Source organism: Heterocephalus glaber, unplaced genomic scaffold (genome assembly GCF_053883595.1).
Source record: "Heterocephalus glaber isolate CG9 unplaced genomic scaffold, H.glaber_assembly_v1.0 deba00001532, whole genome shotgun sequence".
Classification (NCBI taxonomy): domain Eukaryota; kingdom Metazoa; phylum Chordata; class Mammalia; order Rodentia; family Bathyergidae; genus Heterocephalus; species Heterocephalus glaber.
Genome location: NW_028258330.1, coordinates 23,467,979 through 23,485,299, shown reverse-complemented (window position 1 = coordinate 23,485,299; position 17,321 = coordinate 23,467,979). Strand labels below are relative to the sequence as shown.

General features: G+C 49.7%; 1 protein-coding gene across 4 annotated transcripts; it reads right to left on the bottom strand.

Moving 5' to 3' along the window:
* Nucleotides 1-318: 318 nt before the first annotated feature.
* On the bottom strand, nt 319-16,086 carry Ccm2l (CCM2 like scaffold protein). Of its 4 annotated transcripts, none has more exons than XM_087188811.1 (10): nt 16,015-16,086; nt 13,751-13,918; nt 12,135-12,218; nt 11,847-12,030; nt 10,821-11,281; nt 6,733-6,868; nt 5,086-5,149; nt 2,772-2,901; nt 2,193-2,331; nt 319-1,261 (listed from the first exon to the last, which is right to left on the bottom strand). In XM_087188811.1, exons 1-10 carry the CDS (start codon nt 16,042-16,044, stop codon nt 951-953), a joined length of 1,707 nt encoding a protein of 568 aa, XP_087044937.1. In that variant the 5' UTR covers nt 16,045-16,086; the 3' UTR covers nt 319-950. The 4 variants fall into 4 exon arrangements, with proteins under 4 accessions (XP_087044937.1, XP_087044935.1, XP_087044936.1 ...); XM_087188809.1 differs by lacking the exon at nt 16,015-16,086 and adding an exon at nt 15,281-15,987; XM_087188810.1 differs by lacking the exon at nt 16,015-16,086 and adding an exon at nt 15,281-15,978 and having other exon boundaries at nt 11,847-12,027.
* Nucleotides 16,087-17,321: the final 1,235 nt, after the last annotated feature.

Here is a 17,321-nt window from a genome sequence, read left to right as displayed (position 1 = left end):
GCTTTGACTGGGCCAGGGATTTAGCTCAGTGGTTTCACCACCTGCTGCGCAAGCGCAAGGACCCAAGTTCGATCCCCGGTACCAAAAACAAAACAAAACAGAACAAATTGCTTTGACTTCCCCCAGACCCCAGGCTGTGGAGTCCTAGGTAATTCTCTCTGTGGAGCTTGGGCACAGAGCCCCAGAGAGCTGCAGGGATGAGTCAGTCCTGTTTCTCCTCCCAAACCATGAGCTCCTTGACAGTTTTTTAAACACCTTACCCCACCACAGCTCCCATCCTATTGCCCCAGGAAAGACAGAAAACCGAGTCAGAAGGCATTCCATGGGAAGGGAACAGCATTTATTGAACACCTACTATGTGCTAGGCTCAGCACTAAGGTCTTACCCTTCATTAATTCCCCATGACTACCCTATGAAGAAGGCAGGGCTGAAATGATTGGAGAGAAGAAAAGGGAGATAATATCTAAGGAGAATCAGGAGATTCCCTCATATCTCTTGGCCTTTTTTGAACTCAGTTTCCAAATCTGTAAAATAGAAGTAGAGTTCTCTGAAAAAAATGGATGTGTGGTGTGTGTGTGTACACACGCGCACGCTCTGTGGATTGAACTCAAAATTCTTTTCTCAGTCTGCCAGCAGATGGAGCCCTTCTTCATCTCTCAGCCTTCGAAAAGCTGAGGGGTCCCGAGGAGGAAGGGATTTTCTGAGGCGGACCAGGGCTACTGGCCCCTGCTGATCCCTGGTGACACCCTGGGGCCTTTAGGATCCGCCCTCGCCCGCCCCCTGCAGGACATTCTTGGTACTTCAGGGACTCGCGCCACAAAGGCCAGGGACAGAAACCTGGGGAGTGGAGCCCTCCTGAAGGGGTGCGACAAGGGAACAAGGATGGCTAGGGATGGAGTCCCGCAGGGAAGAGTGAGGAAGGCTCAGAGGCGGGTTGCAAGGGGCAGAGGCTACAGGTAGTTGTCTTCAGCCACCTTGCCCCCGCCCCTGGACTTGTCATAGTCGTCGTCGTTGTCGTCGTCATCAGGGGCCAGCGCTTCAATGTCGTGCGTGATGTCCGTCAGCAGCCTGTGGAAGGCCTGCTCCTCGGGCCGCTGGGCCACGCCGTCGTAGCTGCGCACCGCTGACGCCGACGTGGAGCTCATGCTGCGCTTGATTCGGCCGAAGCTGTCGGTGAGGATGCCGCCCTCTCGGATACCCACGCCCTCCAGGAAGCCCTCGAAGTAGCAGATGTCCTGGTCTGGGATGAAGGGCCGCATCCCTGCAGGCCGCAGGCCAGGGTGATTCCCAGGATTCAGCCCCTTCCATCCCACAGAGGGATCTGCCTCTGACGATCTGAGTTCAAGTGCCGACTCTGCCACTTGCTGGCTGTGTGACTTTGCCCAAGTTCCTTAACTATCTGCACCAGTGGATCATGACACACTGCTTAGCACACGGTGGATGCTCACTGTATGTCAGCTTAGTCTATTCCTGCTATGTTCCAACGTATGAGCTACATTACCTTCACTACATAGCTACTCTGGGCCTCAATTTCCCCATCTGTAAAACTGAGATAATCGCACCTGTTCTGGTAGGCAGGTAAAGAGTAAATAACAAGGAACTTCAAACACCTTTGAACACATGCACACCCAATGAACATTATCTCACTTGGCCTCCATCCCTGCTTACTAGCTATTTGACTTTACTTTACTACTCTGAGCCTGTTTCCTTGCAGGCACAAAAGGGAAAATAATTGTATCTACTTTCCAGAACTGGGGCCTCTCAATGAGATGGTGCTTCTCATGGTAATTGCCAAACACGTGTTCTTGCTAGTATTATTATTCCTGTTGTGGTTATTAGCCTGGCTTCTTAGCTGTGTGACCTTAGGCAAGTTCCTTATCCCCTCTGAACCTCAGCTTCCTCATGAGGAAAGATGGAAAGACTCAGTCTCCTTCCCAACTTTGTTCTGGAGGTGAAATGGCTGCACTAGGACCTCAGTCTGGTCAACTTTATTTCCTGATGGTTGCAAATCCTTTCCTTTCTCTCTGCCTCCATCTCCATGTCTGCCCCACGATCTCAAGATCCTGGCCCGTATCAGAGGCTGAAGGATAAGGAGAAAACCCTCCAGGGTGGTACCTGCTTGGGAATGACACGGATCCAATAGGGGTGGTTCACTGCCCACTGGGGGTGGTAGGTGGTGGGTCGGGGCTCACCCAGGAGCAGGAACTTGCGGTGGTCTCCATAGAGCTTCAGCAGGCTGGCACAGAAGTCCTGGATGGGCAGCCCCAGCCGGTACTCCCGCAGAAGCAGCGCGAACTGCTGGATCTCAGAGGACCCCAGCTTACTCCGCAGCTGTGAAGGGACCCCCTTTGCCACCAGTCCCAGGAGCAAGCCTTCCCAGTCCCTGCCTAAAGGAGCCAGAGCCCTCTCTGGGGGACCCACGTGGCTTGGTCCCCTTCTGAAAACCCTTCCATGGCCTACTCAGGGGACTCACACCCCCTGTGCTGCATCTGAGAATTTGGGGCACAACCTTCCTGACCCTAGCCTTCCTCTCTGTGAGATGACAGCACCTCCCTCTTGGGGGCATTAAAAAGATGAAAAGAAATGATACATGAAAGGTGCTTAGAGAGTGCTTGGTATACAGCAAGCACACAGTGAATGTTAGCTGGCATGGTCAAGACCTTTCACAAGCTGGCTTCAGTTCACTCGGCTGCCTTTGCCTCTGAGGCCTCAGGCTGTAGTACATCCAGACCTGTGCATGGTTGCTCCAGCCTCCCAGCCTCCCAGCTCACCGTGATCATGTAATCCTGCAGCTGCTCAAGGCTCAGGCCGCTGTGGTCACTGCCACTGCAGTGTGAGCCGTGGAAAGAGGGAGTGGATGTGCCACTGTAGCATGCTTCAAATGTGTCCTGGGAGCCGTTGCTGCAGGGACAGGCAGAAAAGAACCTTCACTCATCACCCTCCAGCTCCTCTCCCCAGGCAGGCTGGAGTTGGGTGGGCTAGGCTACCAATGCCATGGGCCTGAGGCCTCATTCAAGACCCCATTTTGGCCTCCGAGATCCTGCATTCTGGCCCCTGGTCAATTCTCAAGCCTCTCCTCCAACTACTGCCTCTTGCTTTTGGTGCTCTGGCCATCTTCCTTCTCCTTTTCCTTCCTGTACTCCAGGCATCTCCCTGCTTCTGGGCCTCTGCACATGCTGTTCACTCTGCCTGGAATGCCTCTCCCCTATCCCATGCTAAAACCATCTCTTGCTCATCCTCCAATCATATCACTCCTCAGAAAAGTCTCCTTCGACCCCCAAACTGGGTTAGACCCTCTGTCAATGTGCTCACTGAGTCATGTCACCCCATGAGACGCAGACCTTTCCAGATCCCCCACCAAACCCTGACTTTTTCCCTGACACCCTCTGCCACCAGCACAGCCTCCTGCCTGATCCTCAGACAGCCAAACTACCCTGACCAGAATCCTTGCTCTTGCTGTTCCCTCTACTGACATTCTTTCCCCTTCATCCTCCAGATCTTGATCTAAGTGTCGTCAGAGCCAAGAGGCCCTCCTGACTCCCCAGCTCAGTGGGGGCCCCTTGACTCTCTCATAGCACATTGAGCTCCCCGTTAGTGCTTAATATCATCAATGCTTATTACTACTAATAGCGAGCTCACTGCCTCCTATGTTAGACTGTAAACTTCATACAAGCCATAGCTTCCTGGTTAAAGGTGTGAACTCTTGTGTGCATATCTCAGGCCTACCATGCAGCTGCTTGATCCTTGAAAGGCTAAACTTAAATTCTTTATTCCTCAGCTTCTCTATCTATAAGATAGGGTGACAAAAATTGATGCCATTGTGAAAAATAGTGGAATTAAAATTTGTAAAATACTTAGAGTCATGGACTACATGCATTAACTAGTAACCACAGTAATGTTGCCATGTAGCTGCTAACAGCAGCAACAACAACAACAACAACAAAAACAAAATAATGAGTGCTTTATAGAATAGCATTTGGCACAGAGAAAGCTCAATAAATGTTAGTCATTAGTATGATTTTCATCTCTCCGGTAGCTATCAGGTTGTTTACGGCCTAGCCTAAGGACACAAAGTATTACAAAGGCAAATCTATTGCCACTAAAAAGATAAAACAAATAATAGAGCATATATCATTGGCAGGAACTGCAACTTGCTGATCCAAAGTCCTTTGTAGCATGACTAGGGTGACTAATAGGATTTGCCTAGGCTTTTTTGGTTTTAGAATGAAAATCTCATATCCCGGGAAACCCCTCATTCTTGAGCAAACTAAGATGGTTAGTCACCCTAAACAGAACCTAGGCAATCTTCCCAACTGAGAAAAAACATTTCAATCCTACGTTTTCAGCCTTGTTTACAGCTAGTTATGACTGTGTGACCAAGTTCTGGTGAATGAGATGTAGGCAGAAGTCACTGGGTAGGAATTCTAGGAAATAATTTTTTTCTTGCAGTTCAGGGATCGAACCCAGGGCCTTGCTGAGCATGCATTCTACCACTGAGCTATACTCAGTCCCACTGTGAAATTCCTTAAAGAATCCTTGCCATGTGGTTTTGATGGCTGGAGCTACATCCTGGTTCATGAAGTGACCTTGAGGATGGAAGCAAGTACCAAGGAGAATAGGGCAGAAAAAGAAGCCTGAGGCCCCAGGTTAATCATTAGGATTTGAATGCCTGCTCTATTTATTTATTTTTTGGTACTGGGGATGGAACTCGGGACCTTGCACTTTCAAGGCAGGCACCGGAACCACTGAGCTAAATCCCTGGCCCATGCCTGCCCTATTTTATATAAGAAATAAGAAAGACAGGTAAAAGAAAAAGAAAGCAAGCAAATCAGCTATGTCTTTGTTGAGCTACTCAGTTTGGGGTTTTCTACTACACAATAAGCCAAAATGATTTCTGGCATTGGCTATGGCTTGAGGCTGCAGCTTGGGTAATTAAAGAAAACCTCTGTGGGTCTGGGTTACCTCCTACCCTCAGTGCCTAGTGTCCCAGCACAAACCAGGGTTCGACCCTCCCTCTCTGGTGGAGGGATCCTGTTTGTGCAGGGGTGGGGGAGCAATGGTATCACCGACAAGGGCAGTACCTACAAGGAGCTGCAGCAGCTGAAGTCAGCATCATAGGCATAAGTCCCATCTGTATGGCAGCTCTCACCTGTGACCAGCAGAGGGATTGTCAGAGTGGCAAAGCAGGACATCCCTGGCTTCCCTGCCCCAACATACAGCAGACCTTGGGCAACTCCACTTCCCACTGCCAGCACAATACCCCTTCCTGCCTACCTCATAGGGCCTGGGGAAGAGCAGGTGCGGGGGCAGGGGTGTGTTGTGATGTGTGTTACAAACTGTGTTTGAGGCAAGACAAGAAAGAATTTTGCAAGGGGGAAGGAGTTCAAAATCTTCAGGGGTCCTGGGGGGGGGGTGCACACCTGTAATCTCAGCACTCAGGAGGCTGAGGGAAGAGGATCACTGTGAGTTCACAGCCAGCCTGGGCTACATGGCGAGACATTGTCTCAAAAAAAAAAAAAAAATCTTCAGGGAAAAGCAGCACCATCTACAGAGAACTTGCCTTCTTCCCAGCCTGCTGCCTCACCTGTCCAGGTATTAGACTCACTCTTCTGATCTCAGCTCTTTCAGTGTCACTTTGTCACCCTGACTTCTCTGATGAGACCAGTTCCTCATTACACATGCTCTGTGTTTATGTATTTATCTGTATAACTATTTCACTACAGTCAGCCTGCCTCAGCCCAAGCTTCAGGAAGACAGAGCTCGATCTGGTTTTTCCTACCAGTATATCCTGATTAGCACTGGATCTGACATAGTAGGTGCCCAACAAATATTCGTTGAATGAATGAGTTTGTGAACTACTTACTGCATTATATCATTTATCAGTCTACCATCCCATTGAGAGTTGGTGAGTTATCCCAGCTTCCCAACAAGCATAGTTTCCATGGGTGGGGGCCTTCAGAGGACAAGCGCCAGTGCCCTGCTGTGGGAGCTATATAAACAGGGACCAGGCTGCAAGGGCCTGTGGCTAAAGGAATTCCCTAATAGCCTTGAGTGCAGCATGGGGACTGAGGCTGTTGCAGATGGAAACTTTGGAACTAGACACACCTGGGTTCGAGTCATGACTCTTAACGTTTGCCATCTAGGAGATTTTCTATTCTGAGCCTCAATGTCCTCATCTGTAAAATTGCAATTTATGGCCCCACTGAGTTCTGTCTATTCAGAGTACCTCCTGAGTGTCTGTGATGTACCCAGTCCTTTGCTAGGCTACCAGGACAGACAAGTTACTATAAGGACTCAGTAAGACTACTATTGTGCTTGGCACAGAGTTGGTGCTCAGTAAATGCCTCTGTTGGCCTCATTCTCATTCTAAACCCTGACTGCAGCCAAGGACCAGTCTGGAGATGTTGCTTTTGACCCTGGCACCTAGTGAGACTGGAAGGCTCAGCAGGTAGACAGCGTATGTGCTTAGATTTCTGCAAACCAGGGCCACTCAACTCAAGAAAGAGAAAAGTCCAAGTGTGAGGGACTCATCCTGAATTTGGCAATCTGAACATCTTTGATGAAGCTAGGTTTGAAGTTGTCATGTTGAAGATCAACATCTTATTTTACCCACCTATGAAGGGGACACTGTAACTGTGGCAGAGATCAGGACTCTACAGGCTTTCATCAGCCCTGAGTCCTCAAGCATCTGCCCTGTCAACAGGAGAGGAGGCCAAGAGTCTGGGTACTCACTGCGGCTGCAGAGCCATGGCCGTTCAGGTGTGGACATATAGTGGTAGCCGGCCCGGTCCACACACTCGATGCCTTGGTCCCCATAGATGATCTGGAAAACCTGACAGATGAGTGCGCAGGATTCCTCGGCAGCATCCTGGTCCAGAGAGGTGGAGAAGAAGAGCTCAGGTCCTCACCTGTCTCCAGGTGACCCCTGCTTCATCAAACACAGTGTGAGGGGACTCAGGACACACACCTAGGGGTCCCTTTAAATTCATCTTGAAGACAATTCCCATCAACATTATGTGATACTCTCTGGGCCTTGTGACTCTTTTACAGAATCCAGAGACAACCCTGGCACCTCTGCCATGAAAAATGTACCCCACATTTCTGAAAGGTTCATGGATTCTCCTGAAGCTTATCTAAAATAAGCCCTAATTCAATATACAGGTATAGAAGCTGAGGTCCAGAGAGGGAAATAATTAGTTGAGATTGGAACTCAGGCCTTCTAATGTATAGTAAGAGAAGGAATAATTAAATATGTGGCATGATCAAAATACATGGTGAATGTTTAAAATTTTTAAATTTATTACAGTAAAAGACACATTGCCATGAATCCCCCTCTAACCACTCCTCTCCCCTAAACGCATGTATTCTATCATTCTTTATTTTTATTTTTTTTGTATCTTATCATTCTTGCCACTGAGTCCTTGGAGCAGTTCTGGAAGTCCTCTTTCCTGAGTGTCTTTATGGGGTATGATAAAAAGCATGGTAAATGCTGCCACCGAGTGCTAGCCAGGGAAAGATAGGGTTCTAAAAATATTAGGGTGAGTCCTCATCTACTTTGTTCACTGGATCTGGCACTGTGTGACTTCTGGTTCTTTCCCAAAGTCAAAATGATCATGAAAGGTAAATATTTTTAGTCAATTTAGGACATTGAAGCAGCCATAACAGCCCCAACCAAAGACACTGACCAAAGAGGACTTCCAGAAGTGCTCCAGAAAGTAGGAAGAATGATGGGACAAATATGTTTGAAGCACAGAGCAGTGTTTTGAGGGAGACACATGGCAATGTGTCTTTTAGTACAAGACATTTAAAAAAAATTATACTGTTCAATCACGCTGCATCTATAAAAATTTTAGGTTCAATATAGTTACTACTACTAGATGCCTACTAAATGTCATTTTTTTTTTTTTTTTTTTGGTACCAGAGATCGAACTCGGGTCCTTGTGCTTGCGCAGCAGGCAGCGAAACCACTGAGCTAAATCCCCGGCCCCTAAATGTCATATTTAGATATGAGCTTCTTTCTACCCAGTGCAAAAATGGAACCAAGATGAATACTAAGCTTGAAGAAAGGAGTTTAAGTTCATGCGTGAATTTATTTTGAGATTGCATATTTGAAGAGGAATTTATCTCTTTAATTTACCTCTTTATGTCTTTAAGCAAGAGACACAGAAAGGCAATAACAATGAAGAGAGATCAACTTCATGAAGCTATTTCCTATTTGGGGTCTGCACAAAAGTCCAAGGCATAAATTAAAAAGGAACTCAGGATAGGCATTTGGGAGCTGAAGGGAGTACGGATCATCAAACCAGGGTTGATAGTTACAGTAACCCTACAAAATGGGTAGGGGAGATTCTTATTTTCTGGTTAAAAGATGCTGAGGCTTAAAGTGGCTTAAGTGACTGGAATGGGCTCATACAGCAGATTCGGACATTAATACCGGTGTTGGGATTTTGGACTCTTAACTCCTATGTCCTCCCAGGGACCACGATGACTCAGGTAGGAGACCAGAGGCTCAGACCCCTCTGGAAAGCAATTCTTCATTTACATACTCATTCACAAGTTCTTGTTTCATCCTACTGTGTGGCAGACACTGGCCAGGCCCTATGCCCTGAAGCCCCACAGCCCAGTGTGCTAGAGAAGTCATATGCTGCCTCTGTGACTTCAGTTTAAATGACACAAACTCATTTTCTCTAATAAAAATGAGTCTCCTTGCCCATCCTCTATCGCTGTAACCTGGTTTTCTTCTTGTTCCCCATGGCAAGGTACGTGATATGAAATGCCTTAATCCATCCATTCAATCAACATGTATTCATTGAGCACCTATTATGTGTCAGGCATGGTTCTAAGTGCCAGGGGTACCACAGGGATGCACAAGTCTCCTGGACTCTACCAGGAGAGCAGTTTGGCTGGAATGGAGCCAAGAGGGAGGGAAGCAAGAGGTGAGGCCAGAGATGAAATGGGGCTGGTGACTGAGACCTAGATGGCCCTCTGAACAAAAGAGGAGTCACTGGAAGAACTGGAGCAGAGAAATGATGTGACTTATGTTAGCAGGACTGCTCTGACTGTTCCAAGAAACAGATTGGAAGAAAGCATTCAGCCAGTGAGGGGGTGATGATCCTGACGAGAGGAGATGGTGACAGTGGAAGTAGAAAAAGGGATTTTGGTTATATCTGAAACACAGAGCCAGCAAAGTTTATTGAGAATGGATATGGTGTGCATGCGTGTGTGTGCATGTGTAAGAGAAGCCAAGGACCACTGCAAGGTTTAGGCCCGAGCAACATAAGGGTAGCACTGCCATTAATCAAGATAGGGAGAGATCTGGAAGCCTCAGGATTGGGGGAGAAGACTGGGAACTCAGCTTTGCATGCATTATGCTTGGTGTGGTCATATATAGACTTTTTTTCTTTTTGTACTGGGGATCGAACTCCGGTCCTTGCACTTGTGCAGCAGGTGGCAAAACCACAGAGCTAAATCCCCGGCCTAGACTTTTGACTTGAGAGGCTGAGTGGAGATGTGGTAAGAGATAAAATTAGAGAAACTTGCATGTTTTAAAAGTATGAGGCTAGTAGGGCATGGTGGTGGCACATGCTTGTAATCCCAGCACTCTGGAAGGCTAAGGCAGGAGGAACAAAAGTTTGATCTCAGCCTGCCTAATTTAGCAACTTAGTGAAACCATGTCTCAAAATAAAAAATAAAAAAAGGTTGGGGATGTTGCTTGGTGCAAAGGTCTTGGGTTCAATGTTCAATCCCCAGAATCTAGAACCGCTAAAAAAAAAAATGAAAGAAAGAAGAAAAAGAGAAGAGGAAGAACCAGTGCTACGGAGGAGCCAGGGAGGCAAGAGGAAAACCAAGAGAATGTGGAGCCCTGGATACCAGGTGAGAAAGTGTCTGAGTTTTCTAGTGATTGTACACCTCTCCCTCTAGACAGGCACTCCATGTATGTTTTGTTCACCACTATTTACACTGAGAAAGCCCCCAAACCTGGGACAGACGGACAGCTTAGAAGGCTTGGGGCTTAAAGGCGGCTGCCAGACCTTGTGCCCCCTAAGGAGAACACCAAATGGCTGCTCACCTCTGCATCTGCAGCATGTTAGCCTACGCTTAGCTTGTAGCTGGCACTCAATAAACACTCTGGGGGACAGGGGAGGGGAGTGGAGGGAAGGGGAGAGGATGAGTATGGAGATGGGGCGGGGTGGGGACAGGTAGGGAAGGTAAGCCTTTTGCCTGGGGCCACGTTAGTTGCCAAGAGTACCAGCTCTGAACTTCCTGGGTTTGAATCTTGAAGTCACCACCTGGTTCCTCTGCGACCTTGCATTAGTGACTGGACCTCTGATCACTTTCCTTTCCTGTGCAATGAGGACAGTGGTCCTATCTGCCCCTAGGGGTTGCTGTGAGAATTAAATGTGAATGCTGTCCCTGTCTGACATGGACTGGCACTTCGTGCTGCTGATCACTGTCCTCGTGACTCTTCCTTTTTTTTGGTACCGGAGATCGAACTCAAGACCTTGCGCTTGCGAGACAGGCGCGGTACCACTGAGCTAAATCCCCGGCCAATGTCCTCGTGACAGTGGTGGTGCCAACACTGACCTTGCTGGAGAAGTGGGGCTGGGGGAGGGGGTTCGCATCAAGTCTATTGGCTATTTTGAGTTTTCGTTCTGTTGGGGGACCCAGAGCGAGGTGTCCCGCAGGAGTTCAGGTCTGGCGTCACGGGCACACCTCACGTCCTGGTGGGGTCTCAGGTCGGGAAAGGCAGACCCCGGGAAACTTGCGAAGGGGAGGGGCGGGGTCTCGGACACCCGGGCGCGGGGTGCCCTCGGGCTCACCCTGTTGGGCACAGCCAGGATGACCAGGTTGCAGTAGGCGTCGGGGCTGGGGTCCTGAGGGTCGAGCGGGTTGGGGCCCGGGTGGCGCCGCTCCCAGCTGCCGCCGCAGCCGCCGGCCGCCTGCCTCCGCTCCCAGCTGCCGCCTGGCTTGCCCGCGCCACCGCCGCCGCCCGCGTGTCGCCGCTCCCAGCTGCCGCTAAACGTCTGCCGCCGCTCCCAGCTGCCCGATGCCCGCGCCCTAGCGCGCTGGCGCTCCAAGCTGCCGCCGCCGCCCCCGGCCCGCGCCTCGGCGCCCGTGCCCCCGCCCCACGCCATCCGCCAGTCCAGGCTGCAGATGGTGTGGCGCCGCTCCGAAGTGCCCACCCGCGGTTTCTCGGGCGCCGCGCCCGAAGGGCTGGGTTCGCACCTCGCGCCCCCCGGGCTGGCGTCCACTCCCGCCGGCACCGGGTCCACGCCCAGACCTAGGAGGGGTGGGGCGGATGCGTCAACCGCAGGAGATCCCAGTTAAGAAACCTCTCGTGTGGCCACCAGGTGGACTCCCCGCCTCCTTGCCGCTTCTCTGGGGTCCCGCTGCCCTGGCCTCGACCTGCCCGTGCCCCCCCGGCCCCGCCCCGCGCTCCAGACTCTGTGGCCCACCCCTGGCTTCCCAGTTGTGTATCCCTTCCCGATCCTACCCGCGATCTTCATTTCAGGCTCCGCCCCCGGCCTCAGACCCCGCCCCCGGCCTCAGACCCCACCCCCGGCGACTGCTATTACTTTAACTCCACTCGGGGGCCCCTCGCCTCAGATCTGCTTTCTGACTTGGTGATGAGCTGGACGTTCCCTCCCTGAGTGTTCCTAATTTAGGCCGCGATCCGGGTTTGAGCTCTCCCACTCTCCTCAGCCCCGCCACCCGTTTGCTGTGGCCTGACCCTGTCCCTGGTCTCAGGGTGGTGAGGCCAGGTCTTCCATCTCCCCCGTCTCCTTAACTCGCGCCGCACCCCTGCTGCAGGCCTCCCCGCCCCGCCAGGTCCCACTGTTGCCCACCGGTTTTAAGCACCAACAGGTGCAGCGCATCGTCCTGCAGGTAGGAGGCGGCGGCGATCTCGTGCGTAGGGATGCGCAGGATGAGCTCCTCGTTGTCGCGCCAGGTGAGCAGTAGGCAGCGGGCCGACAGGCTCAGAATGCTGTCCTGCTCCGCCGTGGTCTTCAGCGGCAGCTCCTTCAGCTGCTGCGGGGTGGGTCGGGTCTCCTGAGCCCCGGGTGGGAGGCATGGGCGGGAAAAGAAGGGGAGTACGGGACCCTGCCCTCCGCCCTCTCTCCCCAGAGCCTCACCCGGGCCTTGTCCAGCAGCTGCAGAAGCTCGTCACGGCTGGAAGGGTTCAGTGAGGAAGTCACCCAGGTGAGGTGGCCTAGGAACTGGATGAGAAATGAATGAGTGAAGGACACAGAGAATCACACTGAAGCCGTGGAGGACCCTGGCTTCTCGACTGATGCAGTGTGGATAGGCTGAGATAGAAATATCTGAATTCATAATAATCTGATAACAACTTTTATTGAGTCCGTAACAGAAGCCAAGCACAGTTCTGAAGGCTTTATGTATGTATATTCACTCACCTTCTTTAAGGATGAAAACCCATGGCATTGGGTGACTAAAAAATTTGCCCGGGGGTGGGTGTGGTTGCACACATTTGTCAGTCCCAGCTCTCTGGGAGGCTGAAGCAGGAGGATCATAAATTCAAGCCCAGTTTGAGCAGTTTAGTGATGTATCGAAATTTGTCCCCTCAAAATAAAAAGGGCTGGGGATGTAGCTCAGTGTGAAAGCCCTGGGTTCAATTCCCAGTAAGGCTTTGTGCATGCTAAGCAAATGTTCACCCTTGCCTCTGCTGTAGCTTGAAAGGACTGGCCCCAGCTGGGTATGGTGGCTTATGCCTATAATCCCAGCTACTTGGGAGGCTGAGGCAGGAACATCACAATTTGAGGCCAGCCTGAGCAACTTTGTGAGACCCTGTCACAAGACAGAAGACTCAGTGGTAGAATGCTTTCAAATGGACTGCAGCTCATAAAGCACTCTTGTGATCTCCTTGCAGAAGGCAAAAGGAAAGGGAAGAATGTATTGAATTAGTATTTCATTTTGTCAGAAAAAATGGTGCTTCAAATCAATACATTAATTCTTCATTCATTCTTGTAACTTAACGTCATAACTTAAATTGTTATTCAATGTGAGAATTCACTTTCTTCATTATTTTTGTAGTCTTTTAGGTGAATTCCACCAAACGTTTTCTCTTCTTTTTATTCTCCATGAAATCTCACTCCCCAAATTTTAAGTGGATTTGTTAGTTTTTCCCTCTAGTTTGCCAGATAAAATACAGGATGCCAGTTAAATTTGAATTTCCGATAAATAAAAATTTAGCTTTGAAATTTTTAGAACTTTTAGTTCTGTGCAATATTTGGGACATGTGTACGCTAAAAAGTATTCAAATTCAAATTTAACTAAGTGGCCTATTGTTTGCTAAATCCAACAGTCACATCCCATAACAACCTTCTTTGGCTAGTGAGGGTCCCCCACGGCCCCTTCAAGATGTTCCTGGCATAGAAGTCCTTGGGGGAATCAGAGTCCTTTGTGGCTTCTTCTTAACCTGGACACTGCCAGAGTACCAGTGTCACTGCAGTAAAATCTTATGGGGAAGCAGAGCTTTTTCACTATACAGAACGCTCTCCCATTTGTAATCCATAGGGACAGGTGTTGACCCCATGCTGAGATGGGAACACTGAGGCTCAGAGGAAGGTCACCTGCTAAGGGCACACAGCACAAAGCAGGAGCGAGGCTGACATGAACCCAGGCCTGTTTCCCAAGAGCCATAGCTAACCCTGTGTGAGACCAGGCTGGTGAGGGGTCAGTGTGAAGGACAAGCAAGGACTCATCCAACCCCTTCTCATCCCACACTCACCTTGACCTCTTTCTCCAAGTAGTCACATAGCAGAATCTGGGGGTCGATGAGATAGTCAGGGGGATAAAGGGGCATTGAGTGCAGGGGCCGGCGACTCACACTATTGCGAAAGGCTGCCCGGCGTGCAGCCTTGGGGAACACCAGCCTTCGGATGGGGGACACAAAGCCCTAGAGACAACAGAAAGAATAACAGTAATGACAGCGCTGACTTTATCAAGCACTTACCATGGTCACTGTTTTACTTATATGACCTTAAACTTAGCTCTCTTAAAAACTCTGTAAAAGGGATTGCTCTGTGGTTCCCACTTCACAGATGGAAAAGTTAAGTCCCAGAAAGGGAGTTAGCTGAGAAGTTAATAGTGATGGAACCAGTAGCTCACTCTGTGCAGTCCAGCCCCAAACCTCCATTCTTATCACCCTGGAGATAATCAGGGTTAGGGAATGGGTCCAGACTGGGGCAAATATAGAAAAAGTCAGTGTTGCTCAGTGGTGGGTACAGAGGTATTTGTTAAGGTATTCTCTGTGTTTTCCTAAAAGTTAGAAATAAGTAATTTAAGTACAAGCCAGGGGCACCTGCATAAAAATGGCCAGGATCAAGATTGGAGGTGCAAATTATCAGGGCCCAGTGCAGACCAACAGACTCTAAATCTCTGAAGAAAGTTTGACCACTGCTCTAAACAGTGGTTCTCAGTGTGTGGTTCCTGGACTAGCAGTAGCACCGTGGAGCTGAGAGAACTGTAGATTCCCAGGCTCTATCCCAGACCCTCTGAACCCGAAACTTGGAGGTAGGGTTCAGTGATCAGGATTTAGCAAACCCTCCAGATGATTCTGATGTGTGCCCAAGTGTGAGAATCATATTTCTGAGCAGCTGCTCCCCACTCTGGCTGCATGCTGGAATTACTTGGTTGAACAGCTTCTAAAACTTCAGGTGCCTAGGATACACCCTAGACTAACAAAGCAAATCAGGAGTTCTGGGGCTGGGACCCAGCCATCAGGACTCTTAAAGGCTCCTTAGGTGATTTCAGTGGCAGCACATATATAGAATGTGTGGCATGATTTTTTTTTTTAGCTCCTGAAATAAGACAAGGTGAACAAAACAACACTTCTGTCTTTAGGAGCTCACATTCTAGTTCAAGTAAACACACTATACACAAGTCCAGAAGTGCCTACATTCCTTCTTTTAGTGAACATTTATTCATGCCTGTGTGGCTGGACCCTGGGCTAGGTGCTGGGATACAGGGCCTGAACTGGACCCTGGCCTTGCCTCCAGGGTTCATGATAAGTGGGCGATAAAAAAGCGTGGGGCCTTTTATGAAATTTTACATTACTTCATTCATTGCCTTTTTTCCCTTCAGTAGCGGGGATCAAACTCATGACCTTTGGCTTGCTAAGCAGACGCAGTGCCACTGAGCTACATCCCTGGCCCTCATTCTTTTTTTTTTTTTTTTTTTTTTTTTAAAAAGTAGTTGTTCCCCCTACTAAACTGTGAGCTCTGGGGAAGGAGCAGGGACCTTATTTGACTTTGCTCACCACTGCATCATCACCAGCACCTGGCACACTTCCTGGGACACAACAGGTGCTCAATAAATGCCTATCAAAAGAACAAAACAGAAAGGGCATGCACATATGTTGGCTCTCTCCTGAGTGCTTCGTTAATCACACAGGCACCTTTTAGGAGGCCCCTGAGGCAGGGTTCTCGGGGAATGAGGGCTCTGTGTGGGTGGAGTGGGAGAAGCTGGAATGTGAGGGGTTCTGTGCCACAGCCAGAGAAGCAGATTAGAAAACTTCTCAGAGTCAAGAAGGGGTGGATCTGGGAAGGGTGAGGGGATGGCTCCCAGCAGAGGCCTTAGGAGAGAGTCCTGTGCAAAGATGGGGGGCAGTTGGGAGACCCAAGCCGAGACAGGTTGCCTCCTAGCACAGAGTTGCCCCAACTGGAGTGCAGGGGACCAGGAGGATGGGTCTTCTGTCTGTCTGTCCCTCTCTCTGAGAAGCTACAGGAGGGAAACTTCAGAAATCCTGAAGAAGCAGGTTTCCTGGGAAGGTCCCTGTCTCTCTGTCTTTCTATCTGTCCAGGGATGGCAGAGGCCACCAAGAGTGAAGAAACAAGTTAGGGAGTTCAGAGCCCAAATGCCTGGCTGCCAGGGGTAGAGAGGAAGTAGAGAGGAAGGCCCACCTATGCCACCCATCACCCCACCCTTAATGTCCCCTTTCTGCAGCTTCAGGGACATTCCTCTGCCCTGTGTCCCTCTCAAACTCCCACCTACCTTCTTCCCCTTCTTGACTTCATACTCCATGGTGAAGCGTCCCCTCTACTCCTGCCACCAACCCCCCCCCCCCGTTCCTTTGTTCTTTTTCCTGCCTGGTCGGAAACTCCACCAGGACTGGAGTTCCTGCCCCTCCCGCCTATGTGACAGTGGAAAAGGGAGGTGGAGGACATGTCCCCCCTGCAGCCAAAGGTGGAGGCCCAGGCCTCCAGCCAGAGGGATGCCATCCAGGGGGCTTAGCCATTGGGCAAGGCTGGGGAAGGGGCCCCTAAGTTTGGAATCCAAATTTGGAAAATTTCAAGTTCCAGCCCCACTTTTGCCACTGACCTTGTTATATGACCTTGGCAAGGAAAGTCAGTTCCCCTTTCAGAGCCTGTGGTCCCTTCCCCCCTCTAAATAGGAAGCAACTCTTGTCTCCTTCTCTGGGCTGCTGTGGAAAGAAATGAATGAGCGTGGGTGGGAACTGCTTCATAGAGTACCATGTCCAAGGAAGATGTAAAACAATTCATCATTACTATTCAGAGACAATGTGTGTGGGCCTTGGAGACTGGCTGCCTGAGTTTGAATCCTGGCTTTGCCACTTACCAGGGTTATAACCTTGGGCTATTTCCTTAAGCACTAATGTTTCAGCTTCCCCATCTATAAAAAAGGGCTAATACTAGTTTGACTTCAGAGTGATTTTCTAAGGATTAAATGCATACAGAGGAGCTCCTGACATATTAAAATACTCAGTAAATTTTAACTGTTAGGGGTAGGGGTGTAGCTTAGTGGCAGAACACTTGCCTAGCGTGTTCAATCTCCAGAACCACAGACACACACACACACAGACACACACAGACACACACACACACACGCACACTAGCTATTTACTTTCCTATAGCTTGTGGGCTATTTTACTGTCTCGAGAGAATGTTAGGAAGGCAAGGCTTCTTTTGTGGTTCTGTACTAGGCACCGTGCATATTTCATCTCATTTATTCCTTACCTATTGGGGTACCATTAATACTACTACACAGATTATCTTGTTTTTCTGAGACACGGTCTTGCTATGTAGTTCAGGCTGGTCTTGAATTCACTGTGTATCTCAGGCTGGCCTCAAACTCATGGTGATCCTCCTGTTTCAGTTTCCTAAGAGCTGGGATTACAGGCATGTGCCACCACACCTGACCCCATACACAGAATTTTTTTTGTACCAGGAGTTGAACACAGGACCTTGGGCTTGCCAGGCAAGTGTAGTGCCACTGAGCTAAATCCCTAAGCTAAATTCCTGGCCCCCATATACAGATTTTTGAAACAGAGATTTAAGTGC